At 36.2% G+C, this 20,327-nt stretch overlaps 1 protein-coding gene across 10 annotated transcripts in view; it reads left to right on the top strand.

Moving 5' to 3' along the window:
• LOC118202925 (zinc finger MIZ domain-containing protein 1-like) overlaps positions 1–20,327 on the top strand; it is a 1,176,934-nt gene that overhangs the window by 1,110,532 nt on the left and 46,075 nt on the right. For 7 of the 10 annotated variants that reach the window (XM_085814453.1, XM_085814451.1, XM_085814450.1 and 4 more), the window contains one exon: positions 5,390–5,692. In XM_085814453.1, coding sequence (XP_085670579.1) covers positions 5,390–5,692 — 303 coding nt within the window. The remainder of the gene's footprint in view (positions 1–5,389; positions 5,693–20,327) is intronic. The other 3 variants (XM_085814452.1, XM_085814459.1, XM_085814456.1) reach the window with 1 other exon arrangement.

Here is a 20,327-nt window from a genome sequence, read left to right as displayed (position 1 = left end):
CTGTTAATGTCACAGCCGGGTATTTCTCATTCACGACCTTTGGAAAAAAATTTTGTTTATTGTAATTTTTTAGCTTTTAACCTTATCTGGTGTTATATGTATTTATAAATTTTTCCTTTTTGAAGTGTAGTCGTAAACCAAATTACTTTTCCTTTCGACTTCTGACATTTTATCGACATTGAACGGTAGATCATCGGTGACGCAAGGTTTAAATTGAAGTGCGTCGATTGTAAATATAAAAGTTTCGCTTCTCGTTGCGTTTTTGCGTCTGAGTTTAAAGTTGTAATTTTGTAGACCAACTGCATTTTCGTATAATTTTTAGCCCAAAAGGGCTATTGATTTCATTTTGGCATTGTGCGACGTTTCACTATAAAAGGCATTTCACTTTTCAAATTGTTGCCACCAAATATTATCGCCCTGTATTATATTTAAAGAAATTCAATAAAGAGGAATCTGCGTATATATGTTCTTCGCACTGTGATAAAACGACGGTACCTAGAGCCGTCACATTTTAAATAACTTACGTCTCCACGCAGCTGGAAGCCCAAATTTGGAATTTGTTTTATTATATATTTCATATTTTGTAAAGTATTAAGGAGTTTTTGATTAAGAAACTCAACGACTTCGAAGCGAGCAATGGCAGCAGTGTACGGAGAAATATTTTGCGATATTGCTGTGGTTTTTATGGTTTAAGTACGAAGAACATGATATTTAATAAATAAAAATAACACAAAAAACGTTAAAAAAAGCCCTTTGGGCGTAATATAAATCTGAAAAAGTTTCAGGTATTTTTTGTGTAAATTATTTTACTTTTCTGTTTTTATCTTCATCAAATTATGGAGTTTCATGAAATCAAGAAGCTAAATTCAGTTAGGTAAAGAAAATCCATTATCATAACATAACTTTGCATATTTAAATACAACTAGCGGCCAAAGCAAAATTTATAAGTTCTGAAAAGAAAATTTATAAAAACCTGAAAAGAAACTGTATAAAAACATTTAAATATAAATGAAATCACAGTTCATTCTTTCCAAGCAACAACTAATTTATAAGTATTTTTTCGTTGCCGAGCCTGGAATCAAAATTTTTTGGCGCATCAGTTTAATATATATTACCTCATGATTTAGATGTAATGCCATTTAACTTTTTCTGAATATCATAAAAAAATTAACCTTGCAAAACGTACCGTGTCAGTTACCTTCACCTGAAACAAAAAAGTTGCCAACGGCAGCTATTTATTTAAAATGCTGGCATTAACGATCAATTTTCGACATACAATGACGTCATGCGCAATCGTGTTCTTTCTTCAACGTCAAAACGTGACCTTATATTATAATAGTAATATTTTTTATGTTTGGCAATGCTGTTTTTATTTCATATTTTGTAAAACTTGTAAATTTTTTATTAACAAACACTACGATTTGAAGTTGCGAGAAGTAGCAACACTTTACGAAATATTTTTATCTCCAGCTAGCGAGACTGAGAGTTTTTAATTAATATCTCGTTCGGTCTTACGAAAATGAAGTCTTACGAAAAGGAGAACGGTCGAAATGGCTTCCCACGAATTTTTGGAATCCGAGGGAACTCTCGAAACTGAGCTTCGTTACAGACAGATGCGCACAGATTTTTAATACAGTCAAAAGTCGTTAATTCGGACACCCATAATCCGGAATGATCTATAATCCGGACCTCAAAGCTGAAAACTTTCTGCGCGTGCGCCGCGTTGACACATGCGCATAGGCGTTTACGCGTGCGCGTAAGACCTTTACGACTGCGCATATGTGTGTGCGCAAGCGCAGAATACGTTTTCGCGTGCGCTTTTTGTGTATAACGGACGGTATAAGCTAAAATTATCTATTTCAGTTAATGTTGATGATTACGTTGTTCCTTAATCTTCGAATATTTCCGGCTTATTATTTTTTGCAGACTGTAAGAGCAATTTTATAAAAGTAAACTTGAACTTTCGATTATGTCAAATAGAATTTCTGATACTGGAGCTCCCAAAGGATCTACGAAACAAAAGTATGTTCCGATGTCCATCAAACGAAAAGTGGAATTGCTGCAAAAAATGGATAAAGACATGAAGAAGGTGACAGAGAGGTTAGTGAAAACGAAAAAATTTCGATTGACAAGTTAGTCGGTATTCTCGGCACAGCAATTACGCGGCGATTGAACAGCGGAACGTTGTAACTGAACAAGAAATTATGTCTGTTTATAGAATTAAAGAGAAAGTATTATCTCATAAAATGAAGCAACTTAAACAACTTACATTGAAAGAAATGTTTAATAAAGTAAACAAATATTAAGCTTTTTTTTTTTTTGTAAATTTTGATACCCTTTAGATCATAAATGTTCTTTATTTCATAAATTACGTCCGGATTAACGACTTTTGACTGTAGTATAGATAGATGATTATCGATTTCGTAATAGTCGTATTAATGCGTCGTATTAATACGTATAATAAGTCGTATTAATACGTATAAATTTATTTTAAGTGTGATGGAATTAATTAAAATTTATTGAGTGTCATAAATTGCGGAGTAGTTATTTATCTTGCATTGTAGAGTCATTAGGTATGTCGAAGTAAAAGCCCACCAGCGGCCGAGCGATAAAGTAGCTGAACACTGGTAGTTTCGTCCGAGTTTCGAATCCCGGCGAACGGGTTGGGTGCGTGGGTGTTTTTGTGGTTTTCTACATGTGTAACGTGTATAAGAGCCAATTTCCTTTGGAAAGCCTTTTACTAATCTACTCCTCTTTTTAGGCAAATTGCCCTCGAGTGCTTTATTGTAATCAAATAAAGTAATTGTCAAAGTAGGAATTGTCATCTATGTGCAATGCTCAATAGAATCGTACTCCTAACTTCCCTAGAGTCGAACTCGTAACTTCCCTATCGCTAGCCGGACATGCTTCCAAGAAAAAAATTACGTCACAACATTTGTAATACATTATTTTGCATTAATTACTACTATTGAGTTTAAGGAAATTTTATTAAGTGCATTAAAAGTAAGAGTGTCGTATATAGAATTGTGTATCCTTGTCGCCCCGCCAAAACCACATATTTCTAAAGTCACAGTTTCTAAAAGCTGCTTTTGAAGGTTTGAATATTATATTTTTATGCTTTTTTCTCCTTTGGAAAACATCGAAAAAGAATCATAGTACATAAAGCTGGAAGCAGATTAATAGTATTGGCATGAGACTAATGATAAACGAATAATTTATAAATATAGATTATAGACAAAAAAAAAAAAAAAAAGAATAAATTTAGAACCAGATTTATACTATGTAATTTAAAGTTTATTTGTACGACATTTTTCAAAAGCATTTTTAAGTGTGGGTGTGAGAGATTTCGAAGTAAATTGAACTAAGTTTAAAACTTCACCATATTGAATTTAACTTCTTGTATTATATTAGTTGGTTACAAATAATAATTACAGGCATAATTTTCTAAATTATATAATTATTTTGGAATCCTTTTTTAAGTGTATGAAATATGTGTTACCGAAAAAATATGAAATCCAGCATTCTATGGAATGCCGAAAATTGGCCGGCAATGCATGAAACGATTAAACATTTCACACACTGCGTAAGCATTTTATAAAATACCAAAGGACAAACCGGCAAAGTGATGTAAAAAGCCAAAATGACTGCTAAGAAGGGATCACGGAACTGTTGGTTACTGAATCGCTGTGATGTGATGTTTGTGGGAAACAAAAGTAAACTCATTTGTTCTGTCAGAAGACGTCAGTTATTTCCCGTACTTCATGAAATTCATTTGGCTGTTGGGCATGGAGGCCGTGACACAATGTTGAAGGAACTTTAAACCAAATACAAAAATGGTGCATGGAATGATATTGAATTGTACATCCATCTGTGAGCCCTGCCAGAAAAAACGAAAAGGTATTAAAAAGAGCGTTATTGTGAAACCTGTGATTTTTCTGAATTTAATTCCCGTTATCAGGTAGATCTTATTGATTTCCAGTCGGATAACGAAGTACATTTATTATGGTGTCCGAAGATCATCTCACAAATATTTTAACGTATTTAGAATAAAAGTTTTTTTTTAATGGCAGTATCATTATTCTCTAAATAATAACTTATCATGACCTATTCATACTTTGCCTAAAGCGCATTTGTCAGTGTATACAATGCCTAGATAAAGTATATAATCATTCTCCTATTTCATACTTTGCCTCAAAACGCCACGCAATATGTAAAATACCGTTTCATACATTGCCTGTAATATATGTTTTTTAATCTGGAGCTTAAACTCACACTGTACCGAATTATTCATTTTTCTCTTAATCTTTCATATATGTTGATATCTATGTAAAGATATAAATCTTCAGTTTTCTTGCATGGATGTGTGTGTTTTTAACCTTTTATCTTAAAAGCAATTTACTTATGAGCATGTGTTCTTTCTTCTGCACCAAACTAAATTTCATTGCACTTCTGCAGCCAGAGGATAGAATATTCTTCATTTGTAAAAGACGGAAGTACGATTCCCGAAAGGAACAGCCAGTGATATTTTCTATTCTCTTACACATTATTAAGTTTTCTAGAAATGAGCTGGTTACAATAAATCTAATGTATCGAAGCTTTTTGATTAACACAACTCAACGTTTTCAAAGCGAGCAATGGCGGCACTGTACCGGGGGCTGCAGTTTCGTCCAACATTCGTTTTCCAAAATTCGAGAACGTTACAACAAGAGTTTATACTGTGATTGTAACAGTATAAATTAGCCGAGAACAAGTGTTGTAAATCAGAACGAGACAAAATCCGTAAAACTTTTCTTTTGGGCTCTAAAAACTGAATATATTGTTACTTATGGTCACTTGTTTGACAGTAACATCAGCCCATGCCCACGGAGCGTAAGATTACACCTGTCGCTGGCAACGGCCTTGATCATCGACAGTGCGATTTACCTTAGTTCCGTCCCCAAATTTTGATGGAAAGCACCCCTGTCCCACCTCTCTCCCCTTCCAAAAATAAACGGGAGGAATTTCGGCTAGCCGTGCCGCTATGCCGCACGGACATCCGTGCGTTCTCCGGGATTCGAACCCGGGCTCTACCGCACGGCAGTCAGCGACGCTAACCACTATATCGGTTGGGGGGCTAATCTGTGTAACTTATATTATGTAGAAGGGTGCATGTTGCTGAAGAATACAATTACTGGACTAAATGTATGTTAACACCGCGTTTTATTGAGAAAAAGGCATGCATGATGTATTTAGTATATATATATAATTTTAACTTCTGTAAATGATTCTTGTATTAAATATAATAAATGATTCTTCTGGCTGCAGTCTTTAATCTTAACTCACTAACTCCTTTACTAACCCGTCCCCAAAGAAGGTGCAGATTGTAATTAATTGATTCTTGAATTTGTAGCTATTCCTGTTTCAGTGACTCCTCGATGGCGCCACTGGGATGGCAACAGGCACCGGGGCAAGGGGCCCCTCCGTCGCAGGTCCCCCAACAGCAGCAGCTTTCCGTGGTGACAACGGTTTGGGGCGTCACTACTAGTACCCAGAGTGGTCCCATGGCGCACGGCTCCTACGGGGGCACCAACACGACCATGGCTCAGACCCCGTATTCAGGTGGTAGTCATCAGAACTCCTACCCTGGTACCATGACGCCCAAGTCCTACCCTCCCGTCATGAGTTCCAGGCAGAACGGACCTGGCTACAATGGGTAAGTCGACCGTTTATCATTATATCTACTGATTTTGTCTCAGTTTTTAGGAATGCAGTCTGATAATCAGTGTCGTAAATCGATCGAACGCTTTTTCTGTGCCAATTTCTAATTATTCCGTCGCTTTAGCATTGTATATCTGCCTGACTTATCTCACTTGTCTGACAGTTACATCATCACAGCTCTTTGTCACGAAGTTAATCGTGGCATGGAGTGCCAGATTGCGCCTGTCATTGGCAAGAGCCTTGAGCACCATACAGGTGGCAATACGACTTTGCTCAGTTAACTTTACTCACGCCGGGGCTTGAATCCCGGACCTGTGGACGCGCTAGCCACTGCGCCACGCACTATATTTAATGTCCTAGGATGATTATAAATTCGACTCAGAAAGAGCATGGATCAAAGTGTGCGAAAACGTTGGTCGTATGTTGATTTAATCAAGCAACAGGATATTGAGAAAGTAGTCTCAGTAAAACTGTGTAACGTTTTAATGTGTTTATATTAATATTTTTATAGATATATACAAAGTAAAAGGATGCATTTGGCAAACTTTATTCATATTCTCTTGTTGAAGTTTGTTTGAAGAAGGCTTTTTATTTAACCTTTTTCTTTTCGAACGAATAAACATTTACGTATAAATATTCCTATTTAATTTAACGCGTGTCGTAGTAATCAATAGTCGTAAAGTGTGTTTTGGTTGGATGAATATGTGTAACTTATTTAAACAGTAAGGAATAAAATATTTAGTATACTCGATTTAACAAAGAAAATGATGTTAATGGCTACAGATATGCTGGAATATGCTTGTTTTCTGAATCAGTTATTTCAGGAAAAGTCCGATTTTGTGTTAAAATATCTATATCAGAACAATGCTATGTATAAATCTAATATATATCCTAAGTGCTAAGTGTTGTATCAATAAAAAATTGATGTTTTACAGCGATATTTCTGTTGAGCAAATTATATATAATCAGAGTAAAAAAAAAAAAATAGTAAAGTTCAGGTTTTGCCTCAGAATCAAGCCTGACATGAATGAGAATAAATTTCATCTTATTGTTTTTATATCGAAATAATAATGTATTGTGTATTCGAAGCAATAAATTAATTTCATTATTTAATTTTGCGGAGAAAGTGTGTGCTGTATTTTGCTTTACCTAAACGAAATACATTGTTCCTAAATGCTTTGCGGCTCCATTGAGTTCGAATATTTGAAGTTTCATACTTCTGAATTTGTCTGGCTTCGAAACTCTTGAGCGAAACGATCTAGCAGGTTGGAAATTCTCTTCCACTCATCGTATTGACATGAAATCATTCGCAAAAGTAGTTCTTTCATAGTACAAGCCTAGATCGCTAGATCTCAATTTGTTTTGCTGCCCCATTCTCGAAATTAACCCTTTGCGGCACAGTGTGTCCGGTCTGGACACACCTAAAAATTTCCTTCTGTACTCACATAAGAATTGAATGAAAAAGAATTTATAGGTTACTCTGAACCTTCTTTATTTACAGTAGATGGCAGCTCAACACAAACGAGCCCATATATTTTAGCCATGTTTAGTTTTTTTAAGACCTTCATTTTTCAAAGAAATCTTCCAGATTTTTTTAGGGTATAAAAGGAATTGGTTGAAAAGAAATTTCTATGTTATTTTTTTGGCTGTATGCTAATCTTCTTATTCTATATTAGTTTTAAATTTTTACCTTGAAATCTTGCCTAAAATCAAACGGCGAACCCTAGGTGTGCCCAGACCGGGCTCACCGATCATCTAGGACAACTAAGATCTGTATTCTTTGTTTCTCCGCATCTCATCGGTCAGTTCATTGACAACAATGCTCGTTTTAGCACTCTTTTCGAAGCTCTATTTAATCAGTGGGCCACTTTGGGCACACCCACAGAATTAAAACGAGCTAGCTTCACTAAATTTTACTTGTGTACTCCTCTAGGCCTAATTAGACTGCATACTTTTTTTTTTTTTTAAATCAAAACTCCGACTTTAAAAGGTTGCGTGCCGGAAAGGGTTAAGTACGACTGGGACATACGTGTCCCAACCTCCGGCTTAAAACCGTTTATCCCCTTCCCCACAAAAAAATCCCAAATCCAATTTACTTTATTTAGAACATATTTTTTTCACTTGCATAGAAAACGGGGTAATTTTTTTTTTTTTTATTAAATTCTTGGTCAAAGGGTTAAGAATGTTTAGTTATCTTAAGTATTCTGTGAAGTAGCGCGTATTGTCAAAGAAAGTGCTTCCGTATGATAGTCAATATTTTAAACTGCAGCATTGAATTCGATTTAGCAAAGCACGACGAAAAGAAAGTTTAAGAAGTGGTGACTAAAGCAAGTTCGGATTTGAGAAAACAAAATGGAAATATCTTAGAAATGAAATCAGAGTAAAGCCCCTGCACCTGACCCTTGTCTTTGTACGTTACTGATACGAACTCGCCAAGAAAGAGGATGAATCCTAATGACTCATACGAATATTCTAGCAACTAAACATTGAAGCTGCTAAAAATGGTTAAGCAGCCTTGAAAATCTTGATTCAGACGATTGGTGGTAACCTTTATTTCAGAGGTGACGTGAAAAATGCCCCTCTAACAGAAAAACTCCGACGATCTGTTTCCTGTCTGCGCTGTGACGACGTCCAAGCCGAGGCGTGCGCCGGTCGGTGAGTTCTGCGAAGTATCGAAACTTAGGGTGACAAGAAGAGAACTCTTCCTCGAAGACCTGGTTTGAGTTTAAAAATATAAAGTTGCGAAATGAAATGTGTTGTGTCAATAGCCGAGATGGGCATTAGGGGATATGCTCCTTGTGTTTTATTTCTTTGTTTAAAAAATAAGGTTTTAATTAAAAAAAAAAAGTATATATATTGTTTAAAAGTTCGTGTAGGAAGTACCTTCAAAAGATTTAATTTTACTTGCGGAATCATATTTTTTTTCCTCTCTATCCATTTTGTTTTTTAGGCTCTGCAGTTGTACCGTAAATGGGGTATGACTACATCTGACCATTTTTGAAGTTTTATATTAAATCTTTGATGGTTAATTTCCATTCCTGTCCATCTTGAAGGAAATCATGTTGGTATAAAAATTGTCAGATGTGGGCTAGTTGAAGAATTCGTTCCTCCCCTAAGGCTGCTTCGAATTAATTATTCCTTCACTAAAATGCATCTTCTGTTTAATAATTCTTAATATTTTAAAAAGAATTTTTTTCCCGTACAGTTTTGATTTAGTTTAAATGTTTTTGTGGTGGAAGTTGTTTTACTTACGCTCACTTGTCTGACCGCCCACGAAATACCTCGTGGCAAGGAGCGGTGGTTTACGCCTGTCATGGGCCCATGAGTAAGTTTTTGGTGGGTGCAATTCTGCTTGCCAGCTATTAATTATCACTGTAATAGTACCATTTTGACACATATGTGACCATGCAGATTTTGTTGATTAAATCCAAAGAACGCATGCATTTCTGTTACCACTTACCTCTGGAGAGGTTTTGTACCATTGTGCAGACATTCTAATTTAATGTCATGCATCCCAGTTCTGATTGTCAGCGTACCAGAAGACTGAATTCGAATTCTTGTTGCTAATGCTCAATTGTCTGATATAGTCAGCCCAAGCCCACAAAATTCCTCTTGGCATGGAGCGCAAGTTTACGCCTGTTGTTGACAACAGCCTTGATAACCTTACAGCTGACAGTCCGATATGGCACCCCCTCCCCAATTTTGATGGAGAGCATCCGGGTGGACAGGTCCGAGGTCTCCCATCCATCTTCTCCTACCACCAATCTCTCGCGAAGACTTCCGGCTCGCCGCATGTTTAGAGTGTTTCCATGCCGCACGAACACTATGCATTTACAAATATCCATTCGTTCTCCGGGATTTGAGCCCGGGCCCTTCGTCACGGCAGTCAGCGACGCTAACCACTATACCGGTGGGGCGACCACTCTTGCGCATTTATGTAGGAACTGCTTCTCTTAACCGTTAATTATACTGTCTGGGCGGTTCGGTCTTCAAATTGAAAGCCCGCCCCCAACTTCTAAAAAGTCACAGCAAGAACAAGTGTGGATATTAATAAACGAGTTGAAGATTTTAATTTTAATGAAGATAAGCTGACGATTTTAAGTGTCAGTTTTCCTGTCCTTTAGCAGTGGATTCAAATTGAATAATGCAGGACCCTGAACTATTAAATGGTCGAATTTCACGGTCACAGTAATGTATGTTTCTTAAAATTATCATGTAGCACTTCTTCCTTTTGCATTAAACTAAGAGAAAGGCTTGGCAATGTCTTCTGTAGAAGAGATGTGTTAATCGTTACTCTCCTCGTGCTGCTCAGTGCTCATGTCTTTAACGTTAAATTCATGAATTCTTCAGTGTGACTGTGGGCAACATATTAAGTATTTCTCCCACTTTCCTAGCGTGCCTTCGTGGTGTAGTTGTTCTGCACGCTGGGCCGGTATTCCAGAGGAAGTTTTTATATGTCAGCCAGGAGTACTAGCAAGCAAGGCAGCTAATGGCTAAGTTTCGATGTATAAATAGTAATATTACTGAAATTAAAATTTTCTTATTTTGAATATTGCCATACGTTTAAGAAAAATATTAACAATATTTTCTTCCAAATATGATGGACATTTATCATTTCGGTGCGTCATCGCAACCCCTCCGCCAACTTAATTTTTAATGTTTAATTTTTTTGTGTGTGAAGCAAGCATTTTCTATTGTTTGAGTGCTGTTCTACTAAACTCGAAACCTTATTGAGGGACTTTCCCTCTTTCAACCTATCTTCTTTGTAGGTTTCGATAAACTAGGCCATCTGCGGCCGTTCTTCCGTGAGTATGAGATAGAACCTAATTGTTATGTTGTAAAATTTTGTAATAGGACACCTTTCCGTTTAAATTCAACCGTTCTTTTTCTTCAAAATGGGGATTTTCACCTTTGAAGTGCTAGAAATTAAGATTGAATATGCAATTGTTATGAAATAATTTAAATATGATCTCTTAAAGTAGAACTTCCATCGAATTATTCGATAATTTCTACAAGACACCGTAAATGATAAAAAATTATTTTTGCTTTTTACACTAATCATTCAATTGAAAATATTTATTAAAATTATTTCGATGTAATTTTTTTTAAATTTTACGTAATAACATTTATTTCAAACACTATGGCTATTTAACTGATTCTTAAAATAACTTGTTTCATTTGGAAGCTGCTAGAAATTAACATATTTAGAAACTGAAAATACTGATATTAATTTAACGTTCTAGCGATTAAAATTGTTTCGCTACCAAATTCATCACAATGTAAAGAAGGGTGATCAAAAAAGTCCCCGCCATATGAACATTTAGTGAGATTGGAATGATTTAACCTTTTGATTGCGAATTAAAAAAAAATTAACCCGTTTTCTATCCAAGTGAACCAAATATGCCATAAATAAGGGAAATTCAGCATATGTTTTTTTTTTTTTTTTTTTTTTTTTTTGACAAGCGGTTTTCAAGCAAAAGGCTGGGGCACATATGTCCCAGCCGCAGTTAGTGATCGGATATGCATATCTCACTCTTTGCGATCGTTGCCATCGACTTTGCGTAACCCAACATTAGTGTACAACGTGCACAGCGGCATCTTGATTTTCCAACTATTGGAAATGACCCCCAACATTCAGAAGATTCTGAGCAATCTTCGACCCAGCAGTAATTTGTAAACTTTTACTGGGACATATACTATGTCCCATTCTCCCGTTAGTAGTCAAAGGGTTAAATCAACAGAGCTGTTACAGTTAGGTTTGCAGGGGGGAAAATTTCGAAATTTTCGATTTCCAGCACCTATTTTTTTAACCTGCTCAAACTGATCAGCGCATTGTAAAAACCTAAATGGCGTTGGAACGATACAGATATGACGAAAATTGCTGGCGTAAAACATTAGCAAAGAAGAGGATTGAAGGGTCAGTGGCAACACAGAGAAGAAGTGCATTGGACTGGGCGTCGAAAAGGAACTCGAACATTTCGACGAAATCTACATAGCTAGGTTACCATTTTCACTCACTAAACAGACTTGAACGCCAGATAGTAATCGATTATCACTCAGATTGGGATCGCGTGATCCTTTAGAAGTAGAACTTTTATTTGATTGTTTGATCTATACCCGGCAGAGAGCTACAGACGGAAGGTTTTCGGCTAAGTTTCGAAATATCCCGCGTAGCTGGGACATTGTTTGTTTCCGTAACTCGGCGGGACTTCGCTTCCAGCGGAGCTGTTTTTTTCTAAGAATCCTCCCGTTTAAACTATTGCTACCAGAATCTCGTTCCTCAGAAAAGTCCCGTCTAGCGGTCACCGTCGCTAGATGTGATAACCCCTTAACACTGGGAACGTAAATTCCAAGAACTATGTTCGCTAAGCTGATGAAAATTCTCACGATTCTCACCAGCACCTTTACACGAAGCTAAAGTAACTATGTCGCCGCATGTGTTCGGAAAGTGTTGCAACAGCATTTTGTAGGTAGTCAATCTCCCGTAACTTTGATGTTTCGTGGCCACCACGATTCCCGACAGCACTTGTATGGATTTCTGGTTCTGGAATTGTCTGAAGTGTACAACATCAAATCCACAAGATTTGTTTCAACTGAAAGATGCCATAAAACTTGAAGTTACACAGAATCGTCCTGCGATATTACGTTCGTCATTATTGTCAACAGTCTCTGGTATGCAATGCGTTGTCGTTTGCGTAGGTGGGCGCGTTGAAAACTTGTAATTGCAATAGAAGTTTTGCCTCTCCTTTCTGTTGTTGTCACTGGTCCTTTGCAATGATTTTGCAAATGTTTACGCCGCCAATTTCCGTCATACATGTATCATTTCCGTCATACGTGTATCATGTCGAGTATAGTTTTTCAATGCGCTGATCAGTTTGCGTAGGATTTATTTTTATGGCCACCCTGTATATGAGGAACTATGGGTATTTCTAAAGAAGAACATACCGAAAAATGTAATTGGAATTTCACTCTCTCTTGTGATGACAAGAAAGCCTCTTATCTGAACTTTCTAGGCTTAAGAACAAGTTGATTTCACTAGTTGTAAATTTTAACAGCTTGATGGTCTGTTGAAGGATAAGAAAGGGAATTAGATGGTTTGAATACGGCAAAGCACACAAAGGTGACACTTAGGGTGAGGGATGACTTCGTGTAGGACTTTTGAGGGGAAACTCTCTTGTATTCGTAAGGGAAACCTTACTTACATACCACCAGTTGAGTTACCGTACCGCATGTTATATGACTATCAGCATTTGTACTGACTTGGTGGAACATTCTGCTGTCGATCTCTATGGAATATTAAAATTTGTAGCGGAATTTATGAAGTTACTTCGGATGGTTAGTATCTGTTACCTGTGGTTATTAAAGGGACTCTGTCAAGACTTTGACTATGCTGAATGAGGATTTTATCAATGTTTTATGCATTGTGATTCTAAGTTTACAGAGAACATTTACTCTAGAAGTCCGTGGTAACTTGGATATAAGAAGTCACTCAGATGCATTATATTGAACGATAGCAACTAGGTATTTTAATGTACATCGTATGTGCTGTTCACATATTTGCAGAGTTCCTGTGTGATATTTGCTTGCCGCATTCATAGTAGTCGCTTTTGTTATTCACTTATTTACAGTATTATTACTTTTCTTTCTTCTGTTCACGTTCGTAAGTACGGGTTCGAGCGGATTTGGAGTGACTAATGACAACAGCACTTGATGAAGTATCAAAACACATTTTATTGGCCAGTATTATTCAAGACACCTCGCGATGCATTTGATGATACCCTAGAGTACAGCTCCCGACTCCTCGGTTCAGTCGTTCTCGGAGCTAACACTCTCTCTTGACGATGCACTAACCGCGATACACCAAGCGACTCTTTCGGAGCACTCGACGACACACTCGGCACTCGCTGACGGACTGTCAACTCGATCGACTCTGCACGGACGGACTGACTGACCAGCAGGGTTTATATAGCTTTCGGCTTGTGTTCGAGAACATTCTGGGCTAAACCGATAAGAATTCGTTCCAGAAGATTCTCCATCCGTCCATGGCATGTCGCCGAATATGGCAACCGTGCCTTCCCTTGCCATTTTATGGCAAGCCTAAACCTGCTTTGCGGGAAAGCCATCTTACCGCGCCTGTACATTTCGTAACCATATAATTACAAAATAATACTTTTGAAAACAAAACACAAACTTGCCTAGTTATTTTCGCGCATTAAGCTGCAGAAAAATTATCATTAAAAACATAAAGTAAGAAATTTAGAACTAATGTTTCACAAAGACCAGAAATTGGAATTCATAATTAATAAATTTCATAGAAATGCAATAATAAATTCAAAAATTTTAAAACCAAAACATTTCAAACGAGCAAAACCCCTCTTAACAAATTATGAAATTAAAAGTAAAATGAACAAAAACAGAACAAAAATTCAATCAATCTCAATGTTATTTCATCAGGTGGGAGAAACCTTGAAATTAATTAAAATTTCTCTTCTACAAAAATCCTTGCTTTTCTGTATCCAGAAGTAGCAGTTGAACCATTTCAATGTACTATTTAAATTACAATCACAATAGTTCATCCGAAAATTCTGGCCCTTCTCCAAAGCAAGGGGAAAAAATTCTAATTATAAACATTAGAATAGTCTTAAATAAAGAAAATTCTATCCCTTTAAAAAGAATTGAAAACGAAATTGAAGCACAAAACTGGAAAAACCAATCTTCAGTGAAAAATTTTAAAATTTAAATGTGAATCTTTATATATTTATATATATATATATATATATATATATAGAGAGAGAGAGAGAGAGAGAGAGAGAGAGAGAGAGAGAGAGAGCTCACCAGCGGCCGAGCGGTAAAGCCGCTGAACACTGGTAGTTCGGTCCGAGGTTCGAATCCCGCGAACGGTCTGGCTGCATGGGCGTTTTCGTGGTTTTCCCCATGTGTAACGTGTATACGAGCCAGTTTCCCTTAGAAAGTCCTCCACGAAGGCATCCCTCCCCTTAGGCAGATAGCCCTCAAGGCTTTGCCATAATCACACACACATTATATATATATATGGAAGCGCCAAAATCTTTTGCGTACTTAGTGGCGTTAAGTACTTAGCACAAGTCATGAAGCTAGGTGGAATTTTCGATTTCCGTGTGTAAAGCAAACTTTTTAAACCCAAAGCATAGTCTGTTTTATTCTTGGGTGTTGTGATAAAGCTGATTTTTCAACCGTTTTGTGATTTAATTGAAATTATAAACTTCTACGCATAAGAAATTTATTTTGTGGAAAGTATTCTTGAAAACTACGTGGAGCAAAGGAAGAGACTTCAAAGTGGAAATCTACAGTTTTTGAAATTTGGTCAACAGGCCGGACAAATAACGTGTATTTTTTATTATGTTGGATTCTAAGTGGTTTACTTAATATAATTAATAATTAATTCAAGGTAAACATATCCTTTTATTATTATTTCTGCTCGTTTATGTATGTAACCAGCTCGTTTGTGTTGGAGAGGTCCCCTCAAGACAGTTTATGTATTGTATTGAGAACGTGCAAATGTTAGTTGGAATTAATATTCTTTACGTGGTTTCTAAAAAGTAGTGAACGTGATAATTAAAGTTGTTTGAAAAGAGCGGCTGACAAAAATAAAATCATAACAATTACCGAAAATAAGGGAAAATCGCAAAAACGTGCACGAACTAAAGAAACTGAACTGTGGTAAAATCCTAGTATACGGTATGGCCTTGGCGCCATTTAAAAAATTTGTCGCCAAAATAAAAGACTTCTTTACTGCTCATCATAAATATCGCGTTTACTGCCCATCATAATGTCGCCAGAAGTCTCCAAATCCCGTGTGTACCGTATACTAGGTTTGGTTTATGTGATTACGCAAAACCTCAAGGGCTATCTGCTTCTAAGGGTAGGGATGCCTTCGTGTAGGACTTTCTAAGGGAAACTGGCTCTTGTACACGTTACACATGGAGAAAACCACGAAAACGCCAGCCCGTTCGCGGGATTCGAACCTCGGACCGAACTACCAGTGTTCAAAGATTTTACCACTCGGCGGCTGCTAAACACCGTATACTAGGATTAAACCGAAACGGTTATATTTTTCTGATATTTTCATATGTTGTTATTAATAGAAGAATTTGTAATTGCTAAAGAGATGTTTGAGATGTCCGAGATGTTTGCGTAATTCGATTGTAACTGAAGCAAATATTTTATATTCTGATTGTTCTGGAATATTAGGACATTTAGAAACAGCAGCAATTGTTCAGTCAATTGCTTAAAATTCTGAGAATTTTTTTTTTTTTTTTTTTTTTTTTTTTTTTTTGGCTGAATATTCGTCTCTGTAAGTAATAAAAGTAATTGAAGTGCTATATGTGGTAATTTCATTGTTTCAATTATGCTCCTTTCCGTTTAATTTTTGCAATTCGTACGCCACTTGACGGGGAGAGAGCGCGAGAAGTTCTCACTACTAAACAATGCTGAACCGTGAAACGGACTTAGCTATAATTTTATTGGGCATTTGACGAGGTCAAAGAAAAGAGACGAAGATCCCTGCGATTCTTTATGGGTGGATTCAGCGGTAGAAAGCTTATAATTTGTGGAGGTAATCGCGGTTAACCAGCTCCTAACCGTCAAACTAATTATCCTTTAGCTTTGGGGCTGATGTCACGCAGTGTCTTTTGTTCATATGGAAAGTGAGCATGCAGTTTTATTTTTTGATAAGTATGCAATATTTTAAAGTTTTCTTGGAAGGATTCGTGACCTAATAATTAATTTGTGACTATTTAAGAAGAGATATGTTCTATTACCAACGGAAGAGACAGATTTTCTTAAGGTGACCGTTCACATTTTCAGACATGTTAGTCTTATGTAGAGATAATCGTTTATTAAGTTTAGTTTTACTAGAGATGGTTCTGCTAAGAAAAGTGATCACCTGAGTTTCTGTAACATTTTTTTTTTTTTTTAAATCTGAGGGAGCGTAACATTGTATTTTTTTAAAGCCTATTTTCATGAAGTTTGTATATAACATATATAACATTCGTATTGAAATTCTAGACAGTAACCAGTGCCAACATTTAAAAAAATAATAATAAATAAATAAATTTAAAAAAAAATTGTGGGCCCTGGAATGCATCAGACATTGGTGGATAAGTGGTCAGCTTGTCGCATGAATGTATGTATGTTTCTTGCATTGTGATAAAACAACGGTACCTAGCCATCCAATTTTGAATAAAATACGTCTCTACCCGAATATGGGCATCTGGAAGCCCGAATTTGGTATTTCTTTTATTATCTATTTCATATTTTGTAAAACTTTAACGAATTTCTGATTAGCAAACTGAATGATTTTAAAACGAGCAATGGCAACGTTGTGCGGAGGAAAAAAAAAAATCATTTTTGTCTCCGGTACGCAAGACTTTGTATCGGAAATTCGAAAGATATGCTCTTTTAAATATTTAATGATATTGCTGTTGAATTGAATTTTTATGGTTTAAGTGCGAAGAACGTAGTATTTACTAAGTAAAGGTAGCACACAAAACGTTAAAAAACGTTCCTATGAGCGTAATATAACATCTAAAATTTTTCGTTTTTCATTTTCATTTAAATTCGATTTTATATTTGTTAGTGCTAGTTATAACTCCTCCTCTCGGAATGGATGTGCGTTTTTCTTTTAAGTACTCTTTAAATTGTTACAAGTTTGCTGTTAGAGAATTTACATTCAGCAAAATAATTTGAACTTCAAAAATTTCGGTAGGCCAATTTATTTTACATTCTTGAAAACTTTTCTTTAATTCAAAGATCAGTTTTTTTTTTTTTTTTTTTTTAAGTCTTATATGCTGACAGTATGAAAGGAACGTCTTGATTAAATTTCTGTCTGTTCCCTTATCGCGTCGTCTTTGCGTTTTTGCAGCCCAAGAACCATTTGCGTGCATTACTGAAGAAATGTCACTGCGTTCTACTTTCTTATTGGTTGTTGCCATTCATGGGTTGTATGTCCTGGTTTTTGTTCGTCTCTAATATCAGAAATGCTTGTTACATAGCTCTGTTTAAACTTGTTCAGTAGAGGAAAAGAGGAGGGGGGGGAGAAGAATTGTAACAGAATTGTTTTCAATTTCTTGCTTTTTGATAAAAACAGAATTCTTCGTAGGTTTTAGGATTCCAAATTGTGTCAAGTCTGAATGATATTTATATTTATTATTTTTCCTTATCTTGCAGTCCAATACTAGATAAATAATATTTTACGTCAAATTACCTCTGTATTTTTCATTTTGATTTCAGTTTTGGGGATTTTGAATCATAAAGTTGCTGAGAATTTCTTCTTTTGAAGTTTTAAGATTAATTAATTTTATTAAAAGTTCTTAACATTTATGGTAATATGTAATCATTACAGTAGTTGATCACATGACTTGTGTTAAATTGATGGAAAATTCTCGGAATTAATTACAAAAAGTTTTGTTTATCATTTTATATCGTATCGAATATTACGAGGGCTATCCAGAAAGTAGATTACGTTTTGGAATAAAAAAATAAACAAAGTATAGGAAACAAATTTTATTATATACAGATGAAAGCCACACTCAAATACTACTTTTCTACATAGTCACCATACAAATTAAGGCATTTATCGTAGCGATGTACGAGCTTGGAAATTCCTTCGTCGAAAAATTCGGCCGCCTGCGCCTTCAACCACTTCGTTACCTCTTCTTGCAGCTGTGCGTCGTCATCAAAACGCATTGATTGCAATTTCGTTTCACAGTTCACATGTTTCACCCATGTTTCGTCACCAGTAACGATGCGATCGAGTAAAGAGTCACCATCCTTATGGTAAGCGTCCAAAAAGTTCAACGCTGCAGCCATTCGCTGATTTTTGTGGTCCTCTGTCAAGATTTTTGGAATCCATCTTGCACAAAACTTGTGGTAACCAAGCTTTTCGCTGATGATTTCGTGCAACAGACTTCGCGAAATTTGTTGAAAACTCAAAGAAAGTTCCGTTATTGTGAAATTTCGATTTTCACGGACTTTAGCATCGACTTTTTCGAGAAGTTCGGCGGTCACTATGCTGGGTCTCCCACTTCGATCTTCGTCGTGAACATTGGTTCGGCCATTTTGAAATCTTATGACCCACTGACGCACTCCACCTTCAGTGATAATGTTGTCCCCATACACTTCACGAAGCTGCCGATAGATTTCTATCGGTTTACAGTTTTTTGCAGTCAGAAACCTTATTACTGAGCGCACCTCGCGGGATTTTCAATTAACGCAGACATTTCAAACCGTCACAGTATCTGAACGGAGCACAGCACGAACCTCTCACTAGCACGGCTAGATGCAGACTGAGCTGCGCAACGCTCTGACCCCAAGATGGCCGCGCTAGCCCCGCCCCTAGCGGACACAGACGGAAACGTAATCTACTTCCTGGATGGCCCTCGTATATACACTGTTTTTAATGTTAAATCTTCCATGTTATTTTTCTTTCTCGAAAATTTCGAAGTACTACATATCCTAATCTAGATTTTGTAATCATATCATGCTGAGCTCATTTTATTGAATAATATCTCTTTATGAAGTTTTGAATGGTATAAATAACTGTTAGTTGTGATGAGCCACCATGTCAAAATACAAAGATTCAAGTCCCGTAAATGGCATGGACGAAAACTGTACTTTGTTGCTGAATGGGGACCCTTAAAATATGTCAGTTTGAAAACCCTCTTCAGAGGGGTGCAAGATTTTTGGTTTCTTATCTTACATGCTGTCGATCAAAAGTGCGATGGAACTTTGAAGACAGCCCTCTGGATTTCCTCGTTTTATTTAACTGCTTTTCATTTCTTGGCGAATAGTTCTGAGGAAGAATTTTTCCTAACCAACTCAACCCATTTAGAATGGAAAACTTTACTACGAATTCAAGCAATAGACATTCTAATGTTTGTGCTTTAAAAGTAATTTGTTCCAGTAAAACGTTTGCTCTAGAACAGTTTTTAAAACTGCAGAATGACTGTTGTATTACAACAACGTTTCATTTTCAAAGTAACATCATCAAATAATCAGCATTTCTTTTCAAATATAAAGAGTTAGGTTTGAAAATAACCAATATTTCGTAGATCTTCTCGTTACTTCTCGTCGTGGAGATGACATGTTTTGCTTAATGTTGATTGGCTAGCAGAAAAGTGCAAGTAAATAACATTGATGGTGCAAAACATTGATGTATTGAATTATGAAAAATTTTATTGGGCCTTAAACTCTGTCTAATCTGTGTTTATTCAACGACATTTTGTTCCGCGTTTTATTGTCATGTGATCTATTATGCTGCAGTCCTCAGGAGCTATACAGAATTATAAATAACAGAATAATGTATAAATTCGTTTCATTTTCCATTTGAGATTGTTTTACCAATTTTATAGACACAAATTTTAGATCTAGAGGTAGAATGCCACTAAGTTGATGAAAAGTGTTTCTAGGCTGATCATATTTTATCTACTTTCTTTTGAAAAAAAAAAAAGAAAAGAAAAGGAAAAAAAAAGAAATCGAAGCACCATGAAGGAAGTGGTTGTCTTTGGTGAAACTGAATATGTGTATAGCTCATACACAGATAGTAAAAGGAATAAAAAATCAAGGTCATAATACCTGTTCTTGGCTCACAA

The sequence above is a fragment of the Stegodyphus dumicola genome, chromosome 4 (assembly GCF_044657685.1).
Source record: "Stegodyphus dumicola isolate Sdum_Otavi_A_Nest chromosome 4, ASM4465768v1".
Classification (NCBI taxonomy): domain Eukaryota; kingdom Metazoa; phylum Arthropoda; class Arachnida; order Araneae; family Eresidae; genus Stegodyphus; species Stegodyphus dumicola.
Note: the sequence above shows the minus strand (reverse complement) of the source record. Positions and strands in the feature narration are given on the sequence as shown.